Source organism: Drosophila hydei, unplaced genomic scaffold, assembly GCF_003285905.1.
Source record: "Drosophila hydei strain 15085-1641.00,03,60 unplaced genomic scaffold, DhydRS2 tig00000283-arrow-arrow-pilon, whole genome shotgun sequence".
NCBI lineage: Eukaryota > Metazoa > Arthropoda > Insecta > Diptera > Drosophilidae > Drosophila > Drosophila hydei.
The window spans coordinates 248,203-269,536 of NW_022045702.1; the positions used below are offsets into that span (position 1 = coordinate 248,203).

The following is a 21,334-nucleotide window of genomic DNA, read 5'->3' on the forward strand; positions in this document are numbered from 1 at the left end:
ATTTACAAATATAATACGACTAATATAATACACTAAATTATTGATTAAAAGGAGTTGTACATGGGAGCGATCACAATTGAAAAATGTAGGCGTTCTATATAATAACATTATGATTAGGCATCTTTCAGGCATTTTAGGCTTCGCCGCAGCAAAATGCTGGACAGATTGCTGTACGGCAACTCGAAGGCCAAAGAAAAGACTATGGAGGCCAAATAGACGATGACAGCAAATCCACAGGTAACAACGCACTGTAAAATACAAATATTTTAAATATTTAAATATTAAAAAAGTATTTTGCTTTTAGGTAGAGTTTTCTTGCTCACCAGCATAAACGGGTCTGCATGAGTGCTGGCGCTTGTTAAGCTATAGAAAAAGGCAATCACCAAGGGATTGAGCAAGTAAATGGCGTATGATAGACGACTGAGATGCTGAAAGCCCTTGGCCTCCAGCAGTCGAGACCACCAGACGCCTTTGCCCTGAGCGCTGCCCGCAATCATCCAGCAGACACTCAGCGAGAAGAAGAGGCGACCCAGCACGAACAGCGATATGGCCATCAGGGGACCCAAATCCCTGCGAATCGTGGAATAGATGCAGGCAAAGAAGACAAGCAGAGCCAAGTGCCAGAAACAACGTTCACGCAGTTCGCTCAGCAGCAGCTGTGGCCGCAGCTCCAGCAGCGACCAGGCTGTCATGGCTCCTAGGATATAGGGTAGCACCCTGACAAAGGGTGACGTATAGATCTCAGTGCCAGTGGCAAAGGCAGCGTCGAAAGACAGTTGAAACTTAATGCGCAATCCTATGCCGTAGGACCAGGCTATGGTGGACACAAGCGACGTAGCTACCAAGGCCTTGGTAAGCTTGGGATGCCTGCAAGGAGATGAGAACGAAGATGATACAGATTAGTATGCTATGGATAACTGTATTAAGAATATGAAGTAGAGCACTTGAGTTTTATAAATAGTTTTTCAGAAGCGCTCATCAATCAAGTTATCAATCAATTATTTAATCAATCAATCAATCATTCAAAAAAATGTATTGCACAGGAATTTCAAATTGTATTAAAAGTATTACTATAATATATTGCAGATAATCAACTGTGCAGTCAATCAATCATTCAATCAATCACTCAAAAAATGTGTTGCACAGGAATTTCAAATTATTAAAAAAGTAAAAAAATAAGTATTAAAAATATTACTAAAATATATTGTATTGTAACTGTGCAGTCAATCAACCATTCAATCAATCAATCAACAAATTTTTCATAAACCTAAACTGCATTCTTTAACTTTATGAATCATGTTAAAAAGCAAAGCTTTGGCCAATGAAAGTTTTCGTTATTCATACATTAATCCATCAATCCACTCAATCAATCACTCAGACAATCACTCAGTCAATCAATAACTTGCCTATAGATTTTCACTTAGAAATTAAATTCTTTTTCTATATCTGTATAGAATATAGACTATATATATAAAAAATAAGTCTCTCCGTCAATCAATCAATCATTGAACAAAACTTACTTGGCATATAGAAAGAGCAAAACATTAGCCAGTATGAAGAACTGCATCTCGCAGGCCAGCGACCAGCTCCAGTTGGCGCACATATCGCGATGATCGAAGAGATTCTGTATGAAGAGCAGATTGCGCCACCAATGCCTGGAGCACATCTCGTCGAAGCGTTCGTTTATGTGGTAGACAGAGGTGTCGCCAATATAGGCATACACGAGATCCACCAGAGCCATGACCACCAGGTAGAGTGGACCCAGGCGCAGGTATCTGTGGAAGAGCAGCTTGCCAAAGAGCTTGAGATTTTGCTGCCAGCCATTGCGACGCACTGCCTCCAGCTGGACGGAGTTGCGCAGAAAGTTGTAAGTTTGCAGAAAGCCACTGCAGAGAGTGCAAAAGGCATTAGCACGGATGAGTCTGAAAAGAACTAATTATGCTACTTTACCTGATGGTAAAGAAGACATCGACGAGCAGCGGCGCGGAGGAGACGTATTGAAAGAATGCCTGTTCCGCATAGGAGATGAGCACAGTTTTGTTGTGGACCGTGAAGTACATGAACCACACCACGTGGAAGATCATTATCCATATGGCGCACACAGAGCGCAACCCATTCATAATGGGTATCTCCTGTGGCTGCGACTCGCGTATGGCGAAGATCTTGCTCCAGTTGCCAGGCACATCGTAGCAGCTGACGAGCTGCCGCAGCTTCTGCAAGCGCAGCAAAGAGTGCAGAGCACGCCATAGCTCAGATTCAGCGGGCGCCAGACCCAGATCCTCGCCAGAGCTGGTCAACTTCTTGACGGCCAACAGCTGCTGGGCACAGAGCATCAGAGCAGCTGTGACCAGGACACAGGAGACCAGGAGCCGAAAGCTAGTCCGCTGATAGAAAGCCTCGCCCAGCTGCAGATCCTTCATGTACAGCACCTCCGGTCGTATATCGTAGATGTCGTTCTCTGCAAACAGGCCACGCCCCACATACTCCCCGGCCAGATGCTTCACCTCGTGCGAGGAGCACGCGCTGGGCAGGCACAGTCCAATGTGTATGATTTGCTCGGACATCAGCTTAATCTCCACCTGCCATGGAGAATGGTGACGCAAGTAGACAACTCGATAGTCCATGTCGAAGGGCGCCTGCTGCGTGATCAGTCCTTGATGCATCACACGCTCGAAGTTCTTGGACAGCGTAATGCCCACGGGCCGCTGGACACCCTTGCACGCCTCCCGGCTGCCCAGCCAATAGTTCTGGCCATAAACAAAGCCCGAGGGCTTTGTGCCGGAGGCGTCGAGCACTGCAAAGTGTAGGGATTTACTTATTGATAGAGTCCAAGTCGAAATTCTGAATTTGAATAGTTTGGGGAATTTCTAGTAATAAAGTTCAAAGTTCATTTCGTGGTTCAAAATGATACGCAAAATTCAAGAGCTTCGCCTCTGTAACATAAATGTTCTATTCACAGATCAAATTCATTAACTTTTAATTTCTTTCTCTAACCCAAAGCTAGCACTGAACTCATTTAGTCAGCATTTGTCAGTTAGGTTCAAGAGTACCAGAGTTCGAACTAGCCTAAAGCCTTTACTTGCAGGGGTTCTTCAGGACTTAAAGGTAGAATGTTTTTGTTTATTCGTCAGATTCTATTCGAGTCTTTATCTCTCGCTTCAATGCCTCTCTCTCTCTCTCTGTCATAACAACATAAAGTAAGCTCCATTCTCGCTTCAAATCCCTAACTAGTTCATAGACTCTCTTCTCTCTTCTTTTCTTTGATAACCCTCAAGCCAGAACTTTTCGTCTTCATTTTTCAATCTGAAATTCTTTAGATTCCATTTCAGTTCTTCTCAATCTGAAATTCCTTAGATTCCATTTCAGTTCTTCTTCGATATCAATTCCCACTTAATAAAAACACAGTCTAACAGCCTTGTTAACACCAAATTACTTTGGCCAGCATCTATGAGTCATGCGTGTTCTCCACTTATTTAAATACACTTATCAAGTGGCATATTTGCGAAGAGCGTTTGTTTTCTGATGCTAATTGACATCGAGTCACCTGTTCCTGAGTGTTTACCTTCCCGTTGCGGATGCTTAACAGCCTGACTATAATAGTAATTTAGCATAATTTAGATGTAAGCAAGCGTGTTTATCGACAAGGTACGACTTGGCCTTGAACGAGCCAAAGGTTCTTAAAAGTCTGAGTTATTAGCCAATAAGATTCTTTCGCTTGCTCAAGATTAACTCGAAATCAATAAAGCAATCAGACTGATGGAGAACTGACAGTCAGCTAGCGGGCTGTCAGTCACTCAGTTAATCACTAAGGCAGGCAGTTTAGCAATTGGTCAACCTTTCAGTCAGTCACTAAAACATTAGTCCATAATCCTAAGTCTTCGATTAGTCCAGTCAATTAAGTGCAGTTAAGTGCGTCAATCAGCATAAACAGCTTGGTAGATATACAGCCAACGATTTCAAGAACCATATGTTCAGCTCCATCATCTTCAATCAATCTATCCTTCAATCAGTGAACCAATCACTCAACTCATAGCTCAATAAAAAGCCAATTTACTATAGCAGAATCAACATAGTCAGTTCTACGTTCATTATCAATCAATCAGTCTTTTAATTAGTCAGTCCATCAATCAATCAATCATCTCAAACAGTATGCTATCAAAGTCAGTTAACGATTTCATGATACATTAACTCAGCTGCAGCATAGATCATAGGTCAATCAGTCAGTCAGTCAATCAGATTGTCGACCACTCACTCAATCAATCAATCAATCAACTCGAATAGTTGCTTAACTCAGAAAATGTACTATTTCATGTTGCAGCTTTTCAGGCTGTCATGAGTCAATCAATCAGTCAGTCAATCAATCAGTCAGTCAATTAATCAGTCAGTCAATCAATCAGTCAGTCAATCAATCAGTCAGTCAATCAATCAGTCAGTCAGTCAATCCATCAAGTAGTCAACCAGTCAATCAATCAACTTGAACAGTTTGCTAAAGAAGCCAGCTTAGTACTAGATCCAAGTATCCAGTTTTACCTTCTATCATTAGTCAATCAGTCAGTCTGTCAACCAGTCAATCAATCAACTCAAACAGTTAGTTAACAAACCTAATTTACTATGCCATATTGAAGATTTTCAGCTGAACCCCCCATCCGCAGTCAATCAATCAGTCTCAATCAGTCAGTCTGTCCATCATTCATTTAAAATGAATCTTCTAGTTAAGCAATCACTCATTCAATCAGTCAATCACTCACCTTTCATTGCCCAGGGCTGTTTGCTGAGTATGCCGCGTTGCACCTGCCTCAAATGCGCCTCGCACTGAGCATTCACCTGGCTGCCATTGACAACCTTTGTCAGCCCAAAGATGACCGAAGTGCGCGTTAAATGCGGTTCATGCAAATCATCGACGATTGATTGAAAATCGATTGAAAACTTCAATTGTTGCTGTTGTTGCTGCCAGTATAGCTGGGACGCTGTGTTGCTCTGGTTGGTGGCGCCCTTGGCCACGCCCATCAAAGACAACAGCCCCAAGGTGCACGCCATGAGCTCCATCCGCTCCATGTTGTCTAACTGTTACCTTGCTTTATTTGTTGTTGTGATTATGTTGTGTGTGTCGCAGCTACGCAATGATTGCTTGTTAGCTTAGCCCGCTTGCTTTGGCTTTTTGGGCTAGCCTGAAGGTCACTGGAGTAGCCAACTATTTATTGGTAATAACCATATATATATATATTACGTATGCACATGTATATTAATATATATTTCAATTAACTTTGTGAACTGTGCTAATTGAGTCGACACCAATTGGTGTTTACTTTGCTTTTCCACTTTTTTTGGGCTGGAAGTAAACGAAAAGTTAAAATATATATATTTTTATATATATGTGTATTATTAGCTAATTTGTTTAACTGCCTGCCACGCCCACGCCGGCTCTCTCGCGAATGCTCTCTAATTAGAATATTGCGCATACGCCGCTTAAGCCGCTGCAATTTTGTGTCTTTTGTTTTATTTTCCTTTTGTTGTTATGCAACATTTAACACTGAGTTCAGTTTATCATAATTTTATTTAGGCTTACACACACACACTTATATATATATTATTTATTTTTATTGACTCTTTCACACACATTTGTATTTATAAATCTATTTTATTATTTATTTATTTATTGACTCTTTCACAAACGCATCAGCAAGCGTAGTAAAAGTTTTGTTTTCGGAAGGCAACAAAAAGATAAACAAAAAAGCTCAAGCAAAAGCAAAATAAAAAAGCAATTAGGAGTGTTTGGCCACAAATTGATGGACTAAAAAATGCCCTTTTATATATAAATATATCGAATTTCTAATGAATTATATCGAAAATAAAATTATAATAATTGCTTATTAACTTTTTTATATTTCCTTAGTCATTTTTGTTACTTTGAAAAATTTTTTTAATTTATAAAATATTTTAATTTAGTATATTCAAAACTTTTGAATTTTTATATTTTATTTAAAATTGTTTTTATATATTTGTTTTATTGAATCAAGTACATTTATTTTTTAATTACATTTTTTTACTCTTGTTTTGATTTTTTATTTTTGTTAATAAAGCAAAGTGCTTGAATTACTTATTTTTATTTAATTTATTTTTATCTTTATACATTTATTTTTTGTAATATCATTTTTTTATTTATACATTCTTATTTTTTTCTTTATGAAATGAATGTAAATTTTTATTGAATTTTATTTTTATTTGTAATTATTTTTACATTTGTATATTTTTCTTTTTTGTAATTTCATTTTTTTACATATTAATTTTTATTTTATTTTTAAGTTTGTGTTTTATATTTTTGCTTTATGAAAAAAGTGCACATTTTTATATAATTTAGTTGTTTGTTATTTATATATTTATATACTTAGAGCTAGGAAATATTTGTAGACCCCACATGCTCTAGCTCAATCTGTCTGTTGACCATAGCAAACCCTTTGGCTTACCTATTTTTAATAGCTAATGGGTATAGCAACAAAAATCAAACTCAACCCAATTTCGTAGCCAACGCAACGACTAAGGTTCAATTGACAACAATAAAAACAAACAACAACAGCAACATTAGCTCGACAACAACTATAAAGACATCTCCCGACAAGTTTTGAGCTCAACTGACCAATGAATCGTGACTCAAACTTGGACTCAAGCCGAAACTCAAAATCAAACTCAAAGTGGAGCTCAAGTTTGAGCTGGTTTCAGGTGCGCCCTGCTGGGCTTTCGATTTCATTTTGGTGCTCGAGCTCGAGACACGTAATAATTCCATTTAATAGTTGATTACAGCAAGAGCGGGAGCCGACGCGAAGTCGTTGTTGTTGTCGCTTGACCGAGAATAATTTTGCAGGCGGGGAAAATTCGCAGCTGGCATTGACTAAGGTCGTGTGCTGCAAGCCGAGTCGCACCGCAAGACTTTTGAACGCATTCAAAAAGTGTCACAAAAAATGAGCTAAAAAGAAGCAACAATAAAAAAAACAACTAAATTTGCATCGTTAAAGCGTTTTGCATATTTCGCTTTCCTCAGCGCGTTTTTGTTTGGCTTGCTTCTTGGCAGATGTTGTCTCTCTGTATGTATGTATGAGTGTGTGGTAATGAGAAGCGCAGAGGGGACTCTTATATAATATTGACTTGTGCAGATCAGAGCGAAAGAGCGCGGGAGAGAGCGTCGTTGAGCGCAGTTTGTCGATAACTTTTAACAAAAAATGTTCAATTAACAACTATTTTTTTGACACTTGTTTGCAATAAAGCACAGAACACTTAAGAGCACTTACTCTTCTTTCATATGCTATATGAAACTTAATATCTGAGTATAATCAGAGATTTTTTTGGGTTTTTTTTGTGGCTTTTTTCTGATTAATTTTTATTTCTTTTTCACTTTGGCATGCGACTAATTTTCACTTCGCTTTCAAGTGCGCATCGAGTGCTACAGTAATGCCGTTTATTGGACTAGAGATCTCAAGATCCGTGTGTCTTTTATCTCTTTTACTTCACTTTATTTCTGTTGCTTCAGACTTTCGTTTTCGTTGATGATGATGTTATTTTTGTTTTTTTTTTCTTTCAGCTGTTGGCTGATAAAGCGCAATGCCTGGCCCTGGGCCCTGCAACCCGTTTTATTTTGCTGTTTCAACGCTCTTCAACGACCGCACGACAAAATTTCGTTTGTTTTCGCTTCTATATACACATATAAAACCTATATATATATATAGGTATTGTGTCTGTCTTGAAGGGTTACGCGACGGTTGCGCGTGCAACGTGGTCGAAGCAACTGTGCGACGCTTGCATTTTGGCCCAAAGTTTTATAAACTTGGTCAGTAAGTCGCCGCTGCTGCTGCGTCGACACTGGCAGCGGCCCCGACGGCAGCAGCAGCAGCCGAGCAGCTCGCCGAGAGATAAATCAACAGTTTGTATTCCCTCTCAAGATCAACAAAATACGAGGAGTAGTAACTGCCGGACACAGAGCTCTAACTCTTTTCTCCCCACCCATCTCTCTCCCTCTCATTCCCTCTCTCCTTCCCTCTCTCACTCTCTTTCATAACGAGCCGAACTCAATGCCCATTACGATTCGGCATTAGGCGGCACGCACCTCGCTTTAACTCACTTTTTTCCAGCCGATTTTTATGGTGTCCGACGAGAGACCCTTGCATAAATCATAGTGCCCACACAAGCCCACGCCCAAAATTCCGCATTTCTTTCGGCAAGTGCTTTAACGAGTCGGATATGAATTTCTGCATGTAGATTTAGGGCTATCTAAGAGCTCATAGGAAGAGAGAAATATAAGGTCTCAATCAGATTAGAGGCTTACAGAATTGGGCAACTATAATTAATCTTATATATGTATGTATTTCTATGCAAATGTAGACTTGAAGCTAACTTAAGACTTATAAGAAAGAGTTTTAAGTTTATTTTATTTGGGTTTTGTTAACTTTACTAAGTAAATTAAAGAATTATCTGTATAAAGCATATATAAAACTCTATATTTGCATATTCAAGTGTAATTCTATGTACAAATGTATGTTCTTCATCTTTAGCAAACATGAAAAGCTTTTGTAATAAGCCGCCCTACTACTCGATTCTCATGAATTAAAGTCTTTGATGAAATCACTTAGAATAGAAAGACGCGGACGAGCAGGTAGAAGAAAGGGAAAAGTATAGAAAAAGGCAATAGAAATAGAATGAGAAGAGAGCAGGAGGAGTTCTATGTTTGACAAGGAATGGAGGAGTACGAGTTGCAACCAGAGTTGAGGGAGATGCTAGAGCAGAAGGCACTCTTCTCTTAAAACAAAGGTAGATGAAGAGCGAGTAGGAAGAGTAGAAGGGGTAGGAGAATAGCAAAAAGTGAAAAGTAGTAGGCGCAGCAGTAGTCTTCCTACTCATAAAAGGAGGTAAGCAAAAGGAGCATTAGAAAGAGTGTATGAAGAAAAATAACAAAGTTTTACTACGTGCTGCTCTTTAAAGCAGGAAAAACTGAATGTATTTTGGTTATTGATCTAATTTTCATAAAAGGTGAATGCCCCTAGATTGATTAATTAACAAGAATTTGATAGATGGCAACAGGTGAATCAGTCTTGGCCAGAGACTTTGCTCCATTTATTTAGTTTGCAACCGAATTGATCGAAAGCTTTTACTAAAATATAAACTCGCTAGATGGCGCTGTGCTGCTAACACGGAAAGCTATGCAGGCCATCCAGACATGAGGGCAATAATGTAAAAGCTTTAAAGCTCCGCTCAAAAGCTCAGTGCAAAGCGCAGCATAGAGGGCAGACCTACTACGGCGCTCAGTCGACACGCGCAGCTTGTGGCCAACAGTTGGAAAAACGTGGAACGCGCGCTGCTTACTTTTAACGCCCACCCCTCCCACCTAACCAAGCGCTAGCGCAACGAGAGCGAACGGTAGCGGCTGATAGAAAGACAGAGAGAGCGCGTAAAGGCAGTAAGCGTAAAGAGTGCAGCAATAACAATTCGTGGGTGCTAAACGCGCGCGCGCAACTGAAAAATTTCACAAAAATTCATGAAAATATTTTAGCCAAGAGCTGCGCTAGTGATGTGTGTGTGAGTGTATTAGAGTTGGTGTTGGTGTTGGTGTTTGAAAAGCGACAACTAAATAAGCAAGTGCAATAAGAAAAAAATGCAAAACAGCTAAAGAATAGAATGCAACAACAAGAACAACGATAACGAGATACAAAGTAAACAGCAACAACAAACAGCTGTTGTTATTCCTGTGTGTTTTGTTGTTGTTACTTTTGGGCAAAGCTTTAAAGCGGGTCAACTGCATAAATAAATAAATAAATACATGAAACGAGACAAAACGATACGAGATTCAAATCAAATCAAGTGAAAAGTGATATTTTTGAAAATTATATACAGATATGAATTAAATATTATATAAATATCGAGTTATATATGTATGTATAACATGCAAATGCGTCGACAAATTTGATTTTTTTTAGTTCAGTTTTCTTTCATGAAATCTTCGCTCACGTCGTGTTTCGTTGTATCGTCGTACTACTCACTGTTGCCATCCCTCTTTCGCTTGGACTAGCTCGAAAGCTCGGCGTAGTATTGAAAGCAGAGCAAAAACAAACAAACCAACAAAAAGAGAACATAAAGAAGTTCTAATCTAACTGAACAACAGCTGGCTGCTGGCGATTCGAGTCCCGAAATGCGGCTGCACTTCGGCTGCGGCTCTGTTTTGAACACCTTTTGCGCATTCACAAATGGCCGCTAAAGTAAGTTAACAATCAATTTTTATGGATCGTAAATCCATTATCTAACTGACAAGCATCAACACATATATTACCGAGTAGCTGTACCTGTCTCTGCAACTCGATCTCTACACACGTATTTATCTATCTCGCTAACCGCAACAAACTGTGCGGCTTATATTTTTTTCTGTTTTTTTTTTGCTTTTTGCTTTTCGGTTCTCACGCCAAGCCAAGAAAGACCCAAAAAAACATAAAGTAAAAAAAATCAAAGCACCTTTGAACTTTAAAACGGGAGTGCAAAATGCAAACAGTCATCAATGAGCCCAGCACTTGAATAGGAAAAACAACAGCAAAAGCAAAAGCAACAATACGGATTGCACACAGTGCCCACAGAGAAAAAGGTTTCAAGAAAAACCAACTGTAAAAACGCAGGCAGTTGCATAGTGGAGCGAAATGTGCTAGAAATTTGCAGAAATATGTAGATATATATATAGGAATTTAGTATATAATATAGTTATACTAGTTGTGGAATATAACTATATTAATATATTCAGATAATTAAAATAGTTAAACGCTTGAAATTCCATAATGAAAAATGTATTTATAGATTCTAAATAGAATATTATTATTATTGAATACTAGAATATACTATAATATCATGCTAAACTTAGACTTAATGAAGACGTCAAGGCAATTTGTAAGCCTAGCGTCTCGAATTCCATTATATGATGTGAGTATAGTAACTGAATTTGTTTAGTACTAGTATCTAATACATTATACACTAATATTACCTTACACATTGTATAATAGATAAACTTAATTTATTAACAATGTGTTCTTAGTGAAGGTTGAGGGTTCGAATCGCGGCTTAAGTATTGGTAGATAGCTGCTAAATACTAAATTAATAGTAATACTGAAGAGCATCTATAACATTTTGATCTTAGACTAAAAGCATATATTACCAGAATATATAAGTTTGAATCACCAATGAATATATCCTGAGACTTGTAGCTGCATAATTAATAATAACCAAAAGACATAGACTGTAGTACCTAGCTAACTTTTAAGCCAATCAATAGGCATTAGAAGCTCTACAGCCTTTATATACTTCAATAGCTTCAGCCACTAATTGGTATAGATTATCAATTGCCAATGCTAGAAAACTTGCAGACACTTAAATTACTTAACGTAATGCTCGCCAAGTCCACTAATTTCATTCTAGTGATTGTCTCAAATCACAGACCCTAATGGACTGCTCTTTAACCTACAAAAAGTGCAACTGTTAAAATGTTAATTACGTTTGGCCATGCGGGATTCGAACCACTGTGTTGGCACTGATTGCGTTTTGCGTGGCCCATGGAGTCCGAGCTGCAAGCTGGGCAAATGGACGACTAACTCAGTTGCACTTGCTGCTCAAACTGGTTTTGCATTATTGTTGTCATATTATTGTTGTTTCTTTATGATTGTTGTTGTTGCTTGTGTCGCTGTCAACAATTTTTTTCTTTTTTTTAAATGGCGTTTTGCGGCTGCATTTTTCATGTGTTTTCCGGCTGACCTCCGTCTCGATCTGCACGGACCAGTTGCAGCCACTTCTGGGCCATTCTAATTTGCCAATTGCCATTTGTTGTTAACAGATGTTGTTGTTGCTGCTGCTGCTACTGTTGTTGTAGTTGTTATTTGGCCCAAACTGGAGCATTTGCTTAAGCGTTGGCCAAAGGTTAGAGTTCACTCTTATTGGTTTTCAGCAGCTGCCACGCCTACAAAAATTGTTTAAATGTTAGCAACTTGTTGAACGTAAAAGAAAACGGACCAGTAGGCAGGCAGCATACTGACTGCATAATACCCTAAGCTGAAGCTTCACAGGTGCGAAGTGTATAATTAATGGAATAGTTCAGCTGCAGGAATAGCTGATCATAGCTATAAAACTGAGGAAGTTTTAGTTTTATTTCTTGTCTTGTCACGTCTCTACATATATAATTTTTGATTTATTCATAGCGGCTTTCTACTGGCTACACAAATTTCTAAAGTTCCTTTACGATTTGCAATGCGCAGCTATAAATCTTGACATTTTTTTATGGCTCTAAATATAACCGAGTATATAGAGTAAATATTTAAAGTCTTCAGCTTCTGCATAGCAAAAATGCTTTACATATTTTCACCCACTTTTGTACAGTCACAAAAACCAATATACTCGCCTCTATATTTGTGAGCGGGTATAAAATTATGAATTTATGATAAAAGATGTAAACAACAAACAAGTAATGAAAACTGTGTGAACCGTTGTGAACAAAATTGAAAAGTTGTTTGGCCATAACCATAAAAACGGTGGCAATTCGATATGGCCAAGATAGAGAGAGAGCGATAGAGAGGGGGAGAGGTCGATGGAGAGAGATCAACAATTGGTTAACTATTAGCTGTTAACAGTAAAAATTGTTAACTGCAATGAAACGGATCAGTGCAAAGGCAACCGGACACCAGATCTCAATGATGCTTAATTGTGGTTCGTTGTTCACTGTTGTTGTTGGCAGTTGTTGTTGTCAGTCAATGGAGCATTAAGTTGCATTTAGCTGCGCGTCTGTGCATCTGCGTGTTGCCATTATGCAACAGCAACTGCTGCGCTGTGAAACAGTTGCCAGCTTTAACGCTTAAATATGCTCCATTTCAGGGACACGAAGAGTGCAAGCTGCAGTTATAGGAAAATACCTTTGCGGACTTGTTTAGCTAAAGCAAATGCTTGGCGCTTTTTGGTTTATGTTTTACACAGTAAACAAACTTGTCTCGTGAGTTGTGGTTCGTTTTTGTCATTTTTAAATTTTTTTATTTCAGTTTTCTCTCTTATGTATTCTTATTTATGGATGCTCGTTTTGCCTAAAATATTAAACGCTTTGCGTGTTTTTATCAGCTAGATTTGGAGTACAGCTACAAAAAAAAAAAAACAAAAAAAACTAAATAAAACAGAAAATTAGAAATATTAAGAAAAAAATAACAATAAATAAATCATCGATAATTTGACTTTGTTCTTGAAGCCCTACTAGAAGTTCATTAAAATTAAAGTTGATTTGAGAGTGTACTGAAAGCACAGATTAAGAAAAAGATTTTGAATCTATATTCTATATACCATTATTCGTTTTTGTTACAAACAAAACAAATTAATAAATAAATGAATAAAAAAGTAAATAAAACAAATAATTAGAAATATTAAAAAGAAAAATAACAATAAATAAAGCATCGATAATTTGACTTCGTTCTAGAAGTTCATTAAAATTAAAGACTCTTGTGGTTGAAGTTGATTTGAGAGTGTACCATACTGAAAGCACAGATTAAGGAAAAGATTTTGAATCTAGATTCTATATAACATTATTCGTCTTTGTTGCAAAAAACATTTGCCTATCATATTCATAAATTTATTTGTTTACATCAGCTTCCTTATTCTGCTAAATGCTAGCAGCGTTCGTTAATTACTAATTATATATAATTATGCTGTTGAAATACTTTGAATGAACTCCTGAATTAAAGACACAAAAAGGTTTTATGAAGTAAGACATAATTCGATTCGAGTTGTGCCTTGATTAGGTTTTAGCTTAAAGATTTGCTTTTATGGCACAAAAAGTAACTTGAAGTTCCGGGTTCAATATAGTTTGGCAGCCTTGACTTTTAGTATATACACTATTTTTAACTGTAATATATGTTAACGACTGCTAATTGCAACGATGTTTGCATTAGTTAACAGTTAAATATAATTGCAGCCATTTTTGCAGCCTCCTAAAGTCTTCCTCGAGTTGCAATCTAATCCGAAAGTTAAGCTTCATTAACTCTTTTCGTTTGTGTTAACAATAACGGCAAATCAAACTGAACTTTCCACACTTTTTCGCAAGCCGGACTTGTGCAACGGCTAAAAGGCATTGCAAATTAATTGACTGCAATTTGTCGGGAAGGGGCAAAAAATACGAGAGAGTTAACGTGCCAGCGAGTCATTAAGTCAAATGCAAAGCAATTGAAACGGGATGCAACTAACTAACTGGGCTAACAGCGATAATGGCCAAATGGCCAAGTGATAAAGTGCAAATGCTGTATTATAACTGATTTATAAAAACCTATGCGAGGGTAGTTCGCAAAGTTTTCGAAATTGAGATGAATATTTAAGCAGTCTTCTTAAGTGTTGTCGTGGGGTGTGACTGACTGGGATATACACTGAATTGTTGAAAACGGATCTAGTTTATATGCTAATGTGAGAGATGCGCTGAATTATCTTAAGCTAGATTTAGAAATTTTGAAGGAGTGCCTGACTGGAATATACCTGAACTGTTGATGTAAGAGACATGCTCAGTTAACTTAAGCTAGATCTTGATGTCTTATTAAATTTTAAATTATAGCAATTAAGTCTGTAGCTGTTATAAGTTCCAATATCAACGCTTTTATGCTGCGTCGACCTAGGTGTTTTGATGCATCAATTTATATTTATTTATATGAATATATATATTTCTTTGTTTTCAGATCGTAAACTCTTCATACTGCCTCCTCATTAATTGCATTTCTGTTTTTCTCACTTTATATCAGGCCCATGCTATATGCTTTGTCGATAAAACATTTCTCTAATCTGTGAGGCATTCCAGCTGTGACTGAGCCACAGTCTTCGCGTGGGGTTTCATTTCGATTTCTGTGGAATTTCTAGACTCCATTTCATGACTCAGTTGCTGTTGCTGCTGCTGCTGCTGGTGCTGTTGCTGTTGGTGCCGCTGTGAAATGTTTATAAACAGTTTAAAGTATTGTTTGTGACTGCCAGTGCCATTTGCTTAATTAGTTCAAGCTGCACGTGCCGCGCCCTAAACAAGCTGTTGCTGTTGTTATTTAGCAATAACTCTAAGTCATATCTATATATAGAGGAATTTGTAAAAATATTTATACAAACGGTTATTATCTGAACTCTAAAAAGCCACAATCTATATATAAAACTTAATTTAAATAGCTGCAAACTGATTTTAATTTATTTTAGTCTATTTACTTACTTCTAGTTAGATTTTATCTTAGACAAAGTCTAGTTGACTAATAGGGAAATGTACATTGCGTTGTTGTGAACCCCGCAACGTGTGGCATTGTTGTCAACAAAAGAAAATGTGAACTTGTGTTGAACAATGCGATAACAACTTGTTTGACAGACAGATCAGCTAACAAGCACATTGACAGTTGGCTATGTGTTAAGCAACATGTTAAAGTGCGCGCTTACTGTCGCTACCAACTGGTCGAGAATCAATTTGTAACATAATTTGATAGGTAAATCAGCTCACAGAATGAGGTCAAGGGAAATTCTATTTGACAGTATGTTAAAGTACATGTTAGACGTAAGTTTATTTGTATGTTTATTCTCCACTAGTTATATAGCTTATACATAGAAGTAGAGTTAAAGCTTATGTTAAGTTTGATATACAGTTTGACATTTACTTTGCAATAACTAATTTATTCGCTTAGGCAGGCAATGTAGTAAAAACTTAAACTTCAACAAGTTAAGGTGCTTGTCAAGTCTAATATGAACTTTATCAATTATATATGTGCCCATTAGGCATACGTGAATCATGCTATTAACTTTGACAAGAACATTGATTGCAATTTGTGACAGAATAAATGCAAAATAAAAAGAAGTTAAGGTAGATGTTAATTTTGACAAGTCAGTGTTGACAACAATTAATTTACAGTAAATGGCATAATGTTTAACAACATGTTAAATTTTTTGTTAACTTTCTTGTAAACTTTCAGCGCAATTTGTTTACTTACTGCGAAAGAATTCTCTCATAAGCAAATGAATTAGTTTGCAACAACGTGTTAAAGTGCTTGTCAACTGTGATTCACGTGTGTTAGTGTGCATGAATTTCATTAGAATGATACGTGTAAATATCCGATACAAATTATAGCTCTCAGTGGGGGCAAACATAACAATGGAACATGGAACATTCTTACGTGCGCTGCGACTCGGTTCAGGGTCGAGTCTATTGCACGATCAACAGCAGCGGATACTTGGACCTCCTCTCTCTCGCTCTCTCTCACTCGCGCGCTCAGCTAAAATTATGCATTATTTGTATTATTAAGTTGTGTGTGTGTCGCAAACCTTAATATTTGTTCTTCATAATTATTTTATTACGTACGAAAAGGAAGTTGACGACATCTGATGTCGAATATGTCATGCGTGGCTTGAAATTAAAAACAATCGAAACTAAACTCAAAAAAAAAAAAAAAAAATTATAAAAAATAAAAAACGAAACGAAAAAACTAACTGCTACTGCGCTTCACCTTCATGGCTGACAAATTGTGATTCGTGTTATACCATATACTTGATATATAAGTATATAAGTATTAGCATATTCTTCTCTTCTAATTGCGCAGGTGCTTATGAGCTTAATAACTATATTTTGTAATAAGTCGGCATCGAGGAAGCAGCAGTCAACCTTTGTCGGTGCCATTAGATATGCCAGCTAGCTGTATATACTATATATAGTATATAGTATAGTATGTATTATTTATATAATCAATCAGTAGCTGTATGGCTTTCTAGCACTAAACAATTGACTGAAAGATGCGACTAAAGTAAGCTTGTTGGGAAATTTGATCGATACGAGTTCTGAAAGCTCAGCTAGCTTATTTAGATTATAAATGGATTAATCAGTGTTGACTTTACTTAATGGTTTTCGATGTCTTGTTTGTTCGTTATTTATATTGCTTATGGCTCAGATTAATTTCTAGCTTAACTGATCGATAACAGTTGCAGCTGGCAAATTTATGGGCGACAGACTTAGCTTCAAGGTGCTTAGCTTTTGTATTCGCTTATTTCTTCCCAGGGGATTACAACAGCTTGTTTACATTTGCCATTTGCCGTTTGTTTAGATATTATTATTTTTGGCTGATCAAATTGTATTGATATTAAATAAACATTTCAGCGCTTGTCCCTCTCTTTTTGTAGTTTCACGATCTCGCATGTTTAATCAGCTGCGGCCCATTGTTCCAGACGAAAGCTGATTTCTCTGTCCGACTGTCTGATAAAAACGCCTCTTTAAGCAGATAAACAAAAACTAGTAAAAAAAATTGTATGATGTGAAATACCTGTGGAGCTCGACGTGGGCGTTTTTGCTTTGAGTTTGTCATAAGCTTTGGCTGCCTCTCAAAATATTCTTTCCCAGTCGGCACTTAATCAAGCAAACAATCAAATTACTTCAAATTCAAAGTCATCCAATTGTCGGGCACTTCAGATTTGTTCTGTTCGCTCTTGACGCTGATTGAGCTTCGATCTGTCATGTTTTCCAGCTGCCAGTCAAAGGCGGTCCGAAAGCCCAACAGAAAAAAGTTTAATTTGTCTAAGCCACAACGCGGAGCCTCGTATTTTGGGTCCGTGTGCGTTGTAAACTTATTGCGCGCATGTTTTTAAGTTTAGAACGCTGATGTTATAAACAAATTAAAACAAACAACAACAAAAAGTTAAAAAAGCAAGCAAATAACCAGATGCTAACCTGAAGATGCCCTGTAAATGAAAGCGATTAATGTTAATAATAATTAATAATGTTAATAATAATTATTTTATTGAAGCTTTACTTCAAATTGTTATTATATATTAAATATATAAAATGTTTATATGACTATATAGTTTTGCCTAAGCTAACAGCTTTCAATATTCTTCATATAAAGATTATACATGTCCCATTCCATTAGTCGAATACCCTGTTTACTGGTCCACTTAATACTGTTTAACATAATATAAAATCTGTTTTGAACACTTTTTCTATTTAATTATATCAAGTGTTCACATTTATAACTTATTTTGCCTTTCACGCATACAGAGTCGGTCAGCTGAATAGGTTTGACTTTATACAAAAGTTTGCAAAGTTATATTTCCTTAACGAAAACTTCGATTTGAATGAAACCAATTCTGTAATATAAAAACATAAATGAATTAATAATGAAGAAAATTTGCTATAGATTTTTATTTTATAGTGTAGATATATATTTTATTGTATATAAATTATGAAAATGTTTTTTAAATAATTTGTTTAGAGAAAAATATAAGAACATCAATCTTTTGAACTCATGAATTATCTAGATACCCTCTCAAACTCTCTTTTGAACCCATCAAATATTTAGATATATCTTTGCCCATCTTCTGCTCTTACATACCCCATATCAAAGTTCTTCTCAATTTATACAGGGTATCCTAAAAAAACCAAATTACGAATGAGCGCTAAGCATGTAAAAAATGGCGTTGGCTTTCTTATAATTAAACTGCGAATATATACATATATATATATATGAATATATATATTTAAATAAATATATATATCTACATACACTTCTTCTTCTTTTTTTTTAAATTTTAATGAGCAATAACAAAAAAAAAGTAATTTGAAATTTAATAATACACTTCATATACGCAGCGCAAATATGATATGCCAGCTATTATAATTGGGGAGCTGCTGAGAGTGTGCGCTTCGGTTCATCTGTCATGCAAATCTCTATCTTCTGCTTACTAGCATCCTGCTTGAGCTCTGCTAATTCTATATACGATTAATCATTAGCCGCTACTTTCGAGTAGGCATCGAAAATGGTTGTTATTTTGGGCGTACATTGAACTTTGGGTTCTGCTTCTCGCTGGAGTTGTGAAAGGCATTTGATTAATGTAAGCCGTGAGTCGTGGCCAAAGATAGAAATGCCGCACAATTCGTGGTAGTCAATGCTAGTGCTAATATGAAGACGCCAAAGCCAATGCTAATGCTAATGAGCTCTGACTCTGGCTCTGGCTTTGGCTTCTTCTGCTTTTGGTGCTGCTGCGCATCTGCATGACAATTGAAATAGATTGACATAAACATTTATATATATATAGATATCTATATTTTGGCATTACGCATTACGCAAAATGGGGCGTGGCACCCAGCGCGCTGCATTTTATGAACCAAAAAATAATACGAAAGAAAAAGAAGAAAAAACCAAAGTGAAATTTGCCAACGTAATTTTGCGCAAGCCAAACAATTTGCTGCCACTGCCTTTTAATTGATTTCTCAGCAGGCAATGACACACATTGCCATAAACCAAACGATTTGCTTTTATATATACATATATATGCATATAGTTGCTTATGCCTATTTAATGCCAAAGCAACTGTCAGGCGCCATGTACAACTGGGCGTATGCGTGTTTTTCATTTTTTTTTTTGTAGCATTTTTATGTTTTATTGAGCCGACCTCAGTTATCACTCTTACTTAATGTGACTTATAATGATGTGTTCATATGCCACGCTCCGATGGCCAATGGGTCGCTGCGTATCGCTCGCAGACAAGGCAACTGACACAGCATTGAGACGGTCTCTGCGTTGACTGCAACTAGGCTGAATACCATATATACTTTATATATATAAAAATATGTGTGTATATCTGAATTTCCAGATGTTGCTTAACACAGTTGGGAAATGATGCCTAAAGCTAAAACTATAAACTATAGACTTTAGCTAATATAGACATTGACTTGGTTTCGTTATGTGTCTTTAGTTGCAAATTAGCTAATTTTAATGATTGTCTACGGTTAGGGTTTTGAATCTTCATCAATAAAATTGTATTATATATTTTGTAAAAAAAAGCAAAAAATGAAGGAAATAATGTGAGCTACCTTTGCTGGTCTGCAGTAGAATTGGTTCTTGCAGTAGAGCTAAAAATAGTTGTATTGGTAGTAAAAAAAACTTAAATTCGAAATGGTAGTAGGAAAAGTAGTACTAATAGCAAAAGTTGGAGCAGTAGTAATAGTAGTAGCAAAAATAGTAGTTGGTAAAAGTAGTAGAAGCAATACTAACATCAAAAATAGAAACAGAAATAATAAAAGTAGCAAAAGTAGTAGTTAAAGTTATAAAATAAGTAATACTAAAGGGAAAAGTAGTAGCAGAAGTAATGCTAGTAGCAATAGAAGCAGTAATAGTAACAGTAGTAGCAAAAGTTGTTTTAGAAATAAGTGGAAAATAGTTGCAGTGAGTAAATATAGGTAGATAGTAGTAAAAGTAGAAGTAGTAGCAATAGAAGTTGTAGAATATGAAATGGTAGTAGAACAAAATAAAATAGTAGTAGTATTTGTCTAGTATGCAATAGTAGCAGTAGAATTAATTTAATATGAAATATTATATTATGAAATTGTATATTATGTTATCAATCAAAGTTATATCAGTAGTAGTATAATATAAAATAGTATTACTATAACATGAAACAGCAGTAGTATAAGTTAAAGTAGTAGTAGACGAGTAGTAGTAATATAAGTAATTTCTGCAGTTGTATCAGAATCTAAATTAGTAGTAGTTGTAGATTGAGTAATTTAGTAGTAGCATTCAAAGTAGCAGTAGATCTGTCAATAGTAGTAGTATGCGACAGAGTAGACGACAAATGTAAAATTGTAGTATTAATTGTAGAAATAGTAGTAGCACAAATAGTATATGTTAGTGTGTATAACAGCAGCAGATGTGTAGTAGTAACCACTAGCAGCTCGTAGTGTTAAGAATACTACTTATTATAATTCGAACTCTGCTGAAATTACTACCTTAATAAGTATATGCAGTGTGAGCCTGGATAAGCTGTGATTCAATCTCTTAAAATTGGTCTACTTCATATAGAAATTTTGTAGAAATCTCCAACTACTTGTATGTGGGCTAGTCTTACAATATGAATAACAGTGCATGCTTTCATTTTATGGCTAGTTAAGTAGAGTATTACAAATCTTTTGAATTTCACTAATTTGAAATTGTGTTTTCTTTATATTTCCGACTATTTGCAGCAACAGCAGCAGCAAGGCGTACGATTTCCCAAGGCAGCAGCACAGATAAGTCGCCAGCAAGACTTGAATTATTGCACGCAACAGCAACAGCAACAGCAGCAGCAGAAGGAAGAGGCAGCAGTTACTGCAACTGCAACTGCCACAGCCACCGCAAGACGCACACGTTGCAACGCAGCTTCGGCAAACAATTGTGGAAAAGTGTGCAAACGAACAATAGAAACTAGATAGAAAATCAGCAAAAGCAAAAGCAAAACCAAATCCAACATAAAACGGAGCAACAGGCAACAGTGCAACGTGCAACATATATATATATATAAATAAATATATATAGATATAATT

At 36.5% G+C, this 21,334-nt stretch overlaps 2 protein-coding genes across 3 annotated transcripts; one reads left to right on the forward strand and one right to left on the reverse strand.

Annotated features, from left to right (window-relative positions):
* Positions 1 to 68: 68 nt before the first annotated feature.
* On the reverse strand, positions 69 to 7,526 carry LOC111599468 (nose resistant to fluoxetine protein 6). The gene is made up of 6 exons (XM_023315141.2): positions 7,284 to 7,526; positions 4,749 to 5,329; positions 1,951 to 2,794; positions 1,521 to 1,886; positions 324 to 867; positions 69 to 248 (listed from the first exon to the last, which is right to left on the reverse strand). The coding sequence occupies exons 2-6, from the start codon at positions 5,053 to 5,055 to the stop codon at positions 114 to 116; spliced, it is 2,196 nt and encodes a 731-aa protein (XP_023170909.2). The 5' UTR covers positions 5,056 to 5,329; positions 7,284 to 7,526; the 3' UTR covers positions 69 to 113.
* A 2,362-nt stretch (positions 7,527 to 9,888) lies between these two features.
* LOC111599478 (runt-related transcription factor 2-like) lies at positions 9,889 to 21,290 on the forward strand. 2 transcript variants are annotated; one of them, XM_023315151.2, is made up of 3 exons: positions 9,889 to 9,914; positions 10,052 to 10,238; positions 20,996 to 21,290. In XM_023315151.2, the coding sequence occupies exons 2-3, from the start codon at positions 10,227 to 10,229 to the stop codon at positions 21,221 to 21,223; spliced, it is 240 nt and encodes a 79-aa protein (XP_023170919.2). In that variant the 5' UTR covers positions 9,889 to 9,914; positions 10,052 to 10,226; the 3' UTR covers positions 21,224 to 21,290. The 2 variants fall into 2 exon arrangements, with proteins under 2 accessions (XP_023170919.2, XP_030079645.1); XM_030223785.1 differs by having other exon boundaries at positions 9,894 to 10,238.
* Positions 21,291 to 21,334: the final 44 nt, after the last annotated feature.